Source organism: Lemur catta, chromosome 8 (genome assembly GCF_020740605.2).
Source record: "Lemur catta isolate mLemCat1 chromosome 8, mLemCat1.pri, whole genome shotgun sequence".
Taxonomy (NCBI): domain Eukaryota; kingdom Metazoa; phylum Chordata; class Mammalia; order Primates; family Lemuridae; genus Lemur; species Lemur catta.
The window spans coordinates 49,558,502-49,568,232 of NC_059135.1; the positions used below are offsets into that span (position 1 = coordinate 49,558,502).

General features: G+C 39.1%; 1 protein-coding gene across 1 annotated transcript; it reads left to right on the forward strand.

Moving 5' to 3' along the window:
- Positions 1-122: 122 nt before the first annotated feature.
- On the forward strand, positions 123-2,630 carry LOC123643693 (tetratricopeptide repeat protein 30B-like). The gene has a single exon (XM_045559349.1). It carries the CDS (start codon positions 183-185, stop codon positions 2,178-2,180), a length of 1,998 nt encoding a protein of 665 aa, XP_045415305.1. The 5' UTR covers positions 123-182; the 3' UTR covers positions 2,181-2,630.
- The last annotated feature ends 7,101 nt before the right edge of the window (positions 2,631-9,731 follow it).

Sequence of the window (9,731 nt, forward strand, 5' to 3'; positions counted from 1 at the left end):
TTAAGAAGTGTAGGCAATATGCAGTGTCCTGAGACAGTTAAGTGACCCCTTTCCAATCCTAGCAGGTTCCTTTGACTACAAATTAACTTCCGGAGCACATAAAGCAACGTTTGCTTCGCAGACTTCCGTTTCCGGTTGCCTTGTTGCCGTGGTAACCGGCAAGCACAACATTCCTGGCGGTTATGGCGGGGCTGAGCGGCTCGCAGATCCCCGATGGAGAGTTCACCGCCGTCGTGTATCGGCTCATCCGGGATGCCCGCTACGCCGAGGCGGTGCAGCTGCTGGGCGGGGAGCTGCAGCGGAGCCCGAGGAGCCGCGCCGGCCTGTCGCTGCTGGGCTACTGCTACTACCGCCTGCAGGAGTTCGCGCTGGCGGCCGAGTGCTATGAGCAGCTGGGCCAGCTGCACCCGGAACTGGAGCAGTACCGCCTGTACCAGGCCCAGGCCCTGTACAAGGCCTGCCTTTATCCAGAGGCCACCCGGGTCGCCTTCCTCCTCCTGGACAACCCCGCCTACCACAGCCGAGTCCTCCGCCTGCAAGCTGCTATCAAGTACAGCGAGGGCGACCTGTCAGGGGCCAGGAGCCTGGTGGAGCAGCTGCTGAGTGGGGAAGGGGCAGAAGACAGTGGGGCCGAGAATGAGCACGATGGCCACGTCAACCTGGGTTGTTTGCTCTACAAGGAGGGACAGTATGAAGCAGCGTGTGCCAAGTTCTTTGCGGCCCTGCAGGCCTCGGGATACCGACCTGACCTTTCCTACAACCTGGCTCTGGCCTGTTACAGCAACCGGCACTATGCCTCAGCGTTGAAGCATATTGCTGATATTATTGAGCGTGGCATCCGCCAGCACCCAGAGCTAGGTGTGGGCATGACCACTGAAGGCATTGACATTCGCAGTGTTGGCAACACTTTAGTCCTCCACCAGACTGCTCTGGTGGAAGCCTTCAACCTCAAGGCAGCCATAGAATACCAACTGAAAAACTATGAAGCGGCTCAGGAAGCCCTCACTGACATGCCACCTAGGGCAGAGGAAGAGTTGGACCCTGTGACCCTGCACAACCAGGCACTAATGAACATGGACGCCAAGCCTACAGAAGGATTTGAAAAGCTACAGTTTTTGCTCCAACAGAATCCCTTCCCCCCAGAGACTTTTGGCAACCTGTTGCTGCTCTACTGTAAATATGAGTATTTTGACCTGGCAGCAGATGTCCTAGCAGAAAATGCCCATCTGACATATAAATTCCTCACACCCTATCTCTACGACTTCTTGGATGCCATGATCACTTGCCAGACAGCTCCTGAGGAGGCTTTCATCAAGCTTGATGGGCTAGCAGGGATGCTGACTGAGCAGCTTCGGAGACTCACCAAACAAGTACAGGAAGCAAGACACAATAGAGATGAGGAAACAATCATAAAGGCAGTGAATGAATATGATGACACCATTTACAAGTATATTCCCGTGTTGATGGCTCAGGCAAAAATCTACTGGAACCTTGAAAATTATCCCATGGTGGAGAAGATCTTTCGCACATCTGTGGAATTCTGTAATGACCAGGATGTGTGGAAGCTGAATGTGGCTCATGTTCTGTTCATGCAGGAAAACAAATACAAAGAAGCCATCGGTTTCTATGAACCTATAGTCAAGAAGCATTATGATAACATCCTGAGTGTCAGTGCTATTGTATTAGCTAACCTCTGTGTTTCATATATTATGACAAGTCAAAATGAAGAAGCTGAGGAGTTGATGCGGAAGATAGAGAAGGAGGAAGAGCAGCTGTCTTATGGTGACCCAGATAAGAAAATCTACCATCTCTGCATTGTGAATTTGGTAATAGGCACTCTTTATTGTGCCAAAGGAAATTATGACTTTGGTATTTCTCGAGTTATCAAAAGCTTGGAACCTTATAATAAAAAACTTGGAACTGATACCTGGTATTATGCCAAAAGATGTTTCCTGTCCTTGTTAGAAAACATGTCAAAACACATGATAGTGCTTCGTGACAGTGTTATTCAAGAATGTGTCCAGTTTCTAGAACACTGTGAGCTTTATGGCAGAAATATACCTGCTGTTATAGAACAACCTCTGAAAGAAGGAAGAATGCATACTGGAAAGAATACAGTCACATATGAGTCCAGACAGTTGAAAGCTTTAATTTATGAGATTATAGGATGGAATATATAGTCATGCTTGCTAGTGGTTTTTATCAAAATGGTGCTGTTCCCTATTATTTTCCACTCTTTTTTGTCGGCATTTAGCCTTGGCATCTTTATATTTGTTTTATGTTGAATTTTGTACCGTCACAATAACAAATATGTGTGAGCAACTTTTCCATTTAATTGAGAGTAGGAACCAAGCAGTATTACCTAAATTATTTCTGCATTCTTTCTGCTAGTAACAATCACCAGGTCTTGCCCTCAAGCAACGAGTGACATCTTTGTATGTGTAAGGAAGTAATTCTAAATAGCAGTTGACATTTTAGCTTTGGGCTGTCAGAAAGAATGACAGGAACCAATGCACTATTGGAGTAGGTGTGTTTGCATTCCTTTGGTGACTGGTATGTAAATGATTGCTAGCCTATGGCTGGACCATTTCTCAATCAGAAAATAAAGACATGTCTATTTTACCATCCCACAATAGCCTGTGCTGTCTAATCAATCTTATTCCTAACTATATGTCTTCACAAGGTTTTGGTGCTTTAACTTTCTGGATCTCAACAAAGTCTCGTGTGGACCTTGGTCTAAGTGCTTTCAGAAGTATAGGTACTAAATGAATGAGAATTTCTTTTCTTGAGTCTTTTCAGGTTATGAGGTTTGATCAGTGACTTGATTTTTCTTCTGTAATTTCATTGATTGTTTTGTTCTAAAGTTTTATAATCAATATTTCTCTTCATTTTCCATTTTTGAGTTTTCAGAATTCATTTTGGCTCCTTATGGATAGTGGCAAATATTAAGTATGGAAGCTGCCTGGTATTTTCAGTATAAGAAAAAAGAAACACTGAACTGAAAATGAGAAGACTAAGGTATTAGTTCTAGACCTTCTACTCTAGTTTTAGGCTCTAAAAATTCATTTACTCCTTGGGGTTTCCCAGTCATTTGACCTACTAGATGCTCTTTACAATTACTTTTGACTGTAACATCTGATTCTGTATAAGCCATCTAGAAGAAAATTGCCTCTCTTCTTTTATGACCTGGATAATAAATAAGTCAGCCAGGAAATGAAATATATAATTGTATTTCAGATGAATGTTTTCTAGTAATTTGGCTTACAGTAAATGTTAACTCCTAAGGTGAATGATCATTATTGTTGGATATTATACTGATTACTACTAACAAATTTGAATTTTTGCCTTTTTACTTGGAGTTTTTGCTTACAAATCTAGCTGTGAATGTATATAGTGCAGTCCCTATTTTCTTCTATGGTTGTGCATAAATTAAGAATTTTGTAAATATTTAGAAATTGTATAATTCTCTTAACGTCCCTTTAGTTTTTCTATTAATTCTATGTATTTGTTGGGCAAGGGGAGATTTGCTTTTAATCCTTCCCAGAAATGATAAAGTACCCTTCCTTTTAGGAGTTTTATTGATGGCTATTATATTGTGCATTTTTCCCCTAATTATTCTTGAAATAAATAGAGCCTCTCCTGTTCCTGAAGTGAAGACCTCCAGCTGCCAGTCTGCTAGAAATCTGGAAACAGAGGAACAGGTGAAGTGAAGATGTAATGGAGATTAAGCTACATGATTTACTTCACAACCCACCTTGGATCCCCCTTCATGTCCCAATCCCAGTAGTTAATCAAATGTCTACTTTCATTCACAGGACAGAAGTAATGGATAACAGAGCGCAAGTAACAGATGCCAGAGCTACTTCTGTAACTAACTCACCAAATCGAATCATCAGTCTTTACACTCCTGTTTATTTAATACAAGGAGGGGAGGTCATGCAGACTTTCCTAAAGGTCAAGGCCACATAGAACAGAAAGATAGTCTCTAGTTTATAAAGATTCTCTTGGAGTGTTTTCTTTTCCTTCCTTCAAAGGGTCTATTTAAAAGATAGTGGTGTTTACTGCTACAGAATGTATCACAAGATAAGAAATGAAAAATCTGTCTTCCTTACCAAGCCCCTTTTCTTTCCCTTTTTTATCTTCTCCCTCTTGTCAATCACAGGGACACTTTTCTCTGATAGCTGGCAGTTGAAACCACAACCAGGTATAAAAGATGCATACCCCCTTTTAGCAGTAAGTGTCATGTGAGCAAGCATTTGATATTCAAGGTGACTTTAGAAACCCTTTAACAATGCATGTTTGCAAAACAAGATAACATTTATCCATAAAAAGTAACTCTCAAATTGGTTAAAGCCAGAAAAAATTTTAAGAGGACTCACCAAAAGCACTAGATCTATATAATTTGTAGAATACAGTGAGCTTTAATGTATATTTGCAGTAACCCACATATTTTTCCTTTAAACTTTGAACAACGTAGAAAAACAGTGACTGGAATTTTAAAGACACACAGTATTTCTATTATCTAAAATGTTCTATGACATTGGGAATTAAATGTACTCAACTATAGAGGGCACTTGCTTTACTGTATCTATAATCATTTTATATTGAAAAATAGGGCTGGGCATTGGCCAGAAGTAATTAATTTATTAGCCATAGGTATGGTGTTTATATTCTCTTGGGGAGCGTGTCTTTACAAGGTGATTACTTTATACTTGAATCCACTATTAATTGAAGTTCTTTTGGTTGTTTAATTAAATCAAGTCCCTTGGATTCTGGCCAAGATTGATCTACCACATACTGAAATCCTTTCTACAATATCATAATGTGTATGTATTTGAAAAGGAATTGTTTCATAGGGAGAAATTATTAGGAAATAAAGCTCTATGTACATTTCTAGTATGAAAGATAAGCATTTGGTAGTTTAAGTAGGACTTGCCAATAACTTGATTGTAAATATTATTAGGTGAACATGTAAAATGAGTCCAATTCCTTGTTCAAAAGTGAAATTTGCACATGATGAAATTAAACACATCATTATCAATAACTAGATACCTTAGTTCAAAATAACCAATGGCTAAAATTATACTGTGCAAACAGGTCCCTAGTAAGGTATGTGAGAAAGTACGTATTGCTGTTATTATTTTGTTTTAAATTATTTTATTAGGGGAAGCATATGCTGAAGATAAAGGACATATGATGGAAAGTTTCACCATCATTGATTGCAACGTCTATAAAAAGTATATCCACAGAGTACTCACAAACCCTTAAGATCTTGTTAAGACTCAGTAGTAAATTACTGATTGGTTAGTTTTTCTCATCAGAGTCTGTTCTGTGTAAATTCAACCTCTTAGTTCTAGTTCTTCCAAATTTGCCAAATCCGTATCCTATAGTTTATATACTTCATGTATAGAAAGGAGAATATATAGTTTTGAGAATATAAGATATCTATTGCATTTTTAAGTCAGGGAGTACTATAGTAAGAGATGGTCACATCCTAATGTTGTAAAACAAAAGAAAGCTTCAGGAATCAAACCATAACAAACACTTTGCTGAAGAAGATTCAGTTAGAAGGCAATAACACATACATTTTCTAAGGAGTGTCATTATTTTGTGTGTTTACTAGAAAACGCAAACTTTTTCTGTAGTTAATACAGTATTTTTGTTTCTAGATCTTCTGTTCTTGTACTGATTTATTACCATTAAACTGTTTTGAAAAAATGTCAGAGAACAGAGGAGACCTATAAGTGATTTGACTAAGATGCTAGAAGTAGTTTCAGAAACTAAGGAGACTATTTTTCTGACAATGTACAGGATTTCTAATGAAATGATTGGCAAAATTATAAAATGATTCCAAAATTATCATGTAAAATGAAAAATCATAAATGTGATGTTTTATATTTGTAGATATAAATCTATTTAAAAATAGATTTTTTAAATTACAAATTAAGTAGTAAGATAAACATCTGGAATGTATCTGCAAGTAGAGCCTGAACAATGAGGGCTTAGACAAGCTCATCTCTTGAATCAGAAAACTGAACCTCAGAGAGATTAATATGACTTGCCCCAGATGACAGAGCCAAATAGGATCAGGGCAAAGCCAAGTTCAAAATTCAGGGCTTCTTGCTCAATTCTCACGCTCTTTCTACTCTACTACATTCCTCCCCTTAGGGTTTGTTTGTTTTTGTTTATTTTTTGTTTTTTATTTTTATAAATTATCTATCAATGCTAAGAAATTCTTTTTCCAGAGCTATGACTTTCACCACTTCAGTTGCTGCTGGTTATTTAATTGGTGGTTTAGTAAGTTTTTTTCCAAGATACACTAAGTGAGCACATTCTTGGTCTGGCCTAAATTACACTATAATTTCCAAAAGTGTGCGGGAGGGGTCTTGAGCAGGCACTGTGTGTTGTTTGCAGCGGGCACAGATTTAGCTGCACTACGACCTGGGCTGGGCACAGATTATTTACCCACCTGTTGTTCCATCACCTCTTTAAAAAAAATCACCTGATATGATCCTTCTTCAAGTTAGTGATTTTCTTCTCTTCATTATATTTTCTAGCCACCAAACACATAAAAACAGCTGTCAGAAGGCTTCTCTACACCTCAAGTGCAAAGAGCTGTGAGGTACTTGTTCCAAAACCACAGCAGAGAGCCAGCTGATTCCACAAGTATTTACAGAGTGTTGCCAGCAACTTTTGAGGCTCCATAAAGCTTTACCTTTACTGCAAAGTCCATCTGAGCTAAGCTCTTAAACACTTACCCTCTTCCAGGAGATTGATTACCCATTTTAGCTTAGGTTTTAGGGAGGAAAAATTAAAAACAAGCCACAGACAAGAACAGATTGAGTCCCTGTTATCCATTAATCCCTTCTTTTTTCCCTTTGTATTAATAATTCTCAGTCCTCACTCTACATCAGAATCAGCCGGTAAACTTTTTAAAAACTAGAGATGCTTTCGCCCTAACCCCTAAAGATTCTGTTTCTATTTATGGTTGTGGGAGTGGGAGGGGGGGGGGGTTAGTTTTTTTAAAGTCCCCCAGGTGATTCTAATGTGTAGCTGAGCTGGAGAACCACTGTTCTCTGGAAACACAGTAGTGACCATGTGGATGCTGATTGCAACTGAGAAAGTTTGGATGCAGTCTGTTTGAGAATAAAATGACCTGATGCCCAACCTAAAGAAATGATGAAAAATTAATAAATGAAACAAATTAGAGGATTTTAATTATTTAAAGGCATTCAGTCTGGGGTATTCTGGTTTATTCAAATGTAGCTTTGTAACCAGTGAAACCTTAAAAAATTTTTTTTAATGTCATACAGTCAAGAATTCTTAAGAAATCTTTGGCCTTCACAGAAGGAATTTGAAAAATACTGAAGTAGCTAAAAGCTATGAAATTTGATAGTGGAAACTCTTTAAAGAGCGTTTTCAAAATTTAAGACTATTTTCATATTTTTTTTCTTCAAAGACTCATCATAGGTATCATTTACTGTTGTAGAAGAGAATAAATTTGTCTTTACCTTCTTAGAGTTTTCAGCTAAAACTGACATAAGACATTAAGAGGAGAAAAGAATATGAATTTCATTTACATATACATAGAAACCCAACAAGAAAAATGAAGACCCAAAGAAGTGGCTAGGCCCAAGTGCTATATAGGTAGAACAAAGAGTGGCAATTGTGGAAAAGTAACTAGGCAGATGAGTTAGTTTAACTAGGTTTGTTTGTATAAATTTCTTTCAGCCTTGGCTCTCTGTCTCTGATGGTAAAGACTGTCTCTCTTCTACTGGTATAGGGAGCGCATCTTTCATATGGGAGTTTTATCTTCTGCTTTGAGGAAGAAAAGGGGAGATCAGAGTGCCCTTCCTGTATCTGCTGTTTTTCAAGTGCCTCTAGCTCAAAATAGTCAATATGCCAAAGCAGCATATTTTAGAGTGGCATGTCTTGAACTGTGTCACTGTCGTCACTATTTGGTTTATTACGCTTTGCTAAAGTCAAAACTCTATATGTGCATTATCATAACCATTCTTACAAATGGTTTTGGTTGGCTTTGGATGCACCCACTTTGTTCCCCTAATATGGACCACATTTTTCTGGTCTCCCTATAAACATGGACTCCTCCAAACCAGACTCCAATCCCATTCATGCATTTATACATATGCACATCTTTTTAAAATTTTCATTGAAAATATAACAATACTCAATGGATATGATGGTTTATAATCCCATATGAATTCCCCACTGCCCCCCTCCCCGCCACATTTGTTTTAAACTGATGATTCTAAAAATGCTTGGCTGCACATTAGAATCACCTGGCAAGCTTTTAAAACTCATGCCCCAGGCTGTATTCCAGAACCATTAAAGCAGAATTTCTGGGGGTGGAATACAGGTATCAGTATTTTCTTCAGCTTTCAAACTGCAGCCAAGATTGAGAACCACTGGTCTAAGCCAATCATTATAATCTCTTTTTCTGTGATTGATTAAGGGATAGGCATGTGACCCAATTCTTACCTACCAAGGCACGAAAAGAAGTCTCCTGGGAGGCTCCTAGAAAACCTTTCTTCACCCCTTAAAGAAAGGGAGGATATAATAGTAGCTCTTATTTAACTCAGTATTGTTGATCTGAATCTGCTGCTACCAACTTATGACCATGACAGAAACCAGTTTAAGGGTGAAGGTACTTTGAAGATACCAAAGGAATAAAACTTGAGTCCTTGATAACATCCTTGAGTCACTATATTACCTGCCCTGGAGCCTGACTTACCTCTGAGTCTCCTGTAGAGTGGAAATAATAAATTATCTTATTGTTTAAATTTGTTCAAGCCAGGTTTTTCTGCTACTTGTGTCTAAAAGTACCCAGACCACACTCACCATTGACAAAGATCTCTCTTTGACCAAACTCTACTCAGTCTCCCCTAAACTTTCCAACTAGGTCTTGACTTTTGTACTTTCATGTTTGTCTCTGCATTGTCCAATTTTAACAAGAACCCAGCTAGGTTAGCTTCAAGAGAACCCTTCTTCCTCCATATCTGATCACCCTCCATATATGATGGGGTTCCTCATCCTCCATCAGGCTCCAGGTGATGTCTGATCACCATGGCCTGACTTCAGCAAGAATCCTGTTAAATCAATTTAGCCAGAATCCTCCCTTCACCCCTGATGTTTTCTCTTAGTAATTTTCCATTTTCTGACACCCACCCTCCCCCCTGCCCTGCCCTGCTCTTTGGCTAAAAATTCCCACTTGTCCATGGTGTATTTGAAGTTGAGCTCAATCTCTCTCACCTACTGCAAAATCCCATTGCAGTGGTTCCTCTACCTATGGAGATAGTTCCCACATATGCACCTTGACTAAAGGATGCCTTACTATCTTTAACAATTGTCACTGAATAATTTTTTCTTTAGCACTATACACAGGGCATATATTTTGAGTATTATCCAGGAAGTGATGAATCTTGATGCATATTTGCAAGCACTCTGGTAATCCAGTCTTCCTGGAGACCCAGCATCACTCCTTAGGTTCAGATGAGTAGGACAAAAGAAATTGACCTTTGTAAAGACATTACCTGAAAACTTGACTTCATTAGTATTAACTGCCTACCCAGGTCTTTTGTTTGGTTTTTTTTTTTTTGAAACAGAGGCTCACTTTGTTGCCCAGGCTAGAGTGAGTGCCGTGGCATCAGCCTATCTCACAGCAACCTCAAACTCCTGGGCTTAAGGGATCCTACTGCCTCAGCCTCCCGAGT

Bases quoted from the DNA above. Each gene is read 5' to 3' on its own strand.
- LOC123643693 (XM_045559349.1), top strand. From the start codon at position 183: ATGGCGGGGCTGAGCGGCTCGCAGATCCCCGATGGAGAGTTCACCGCC.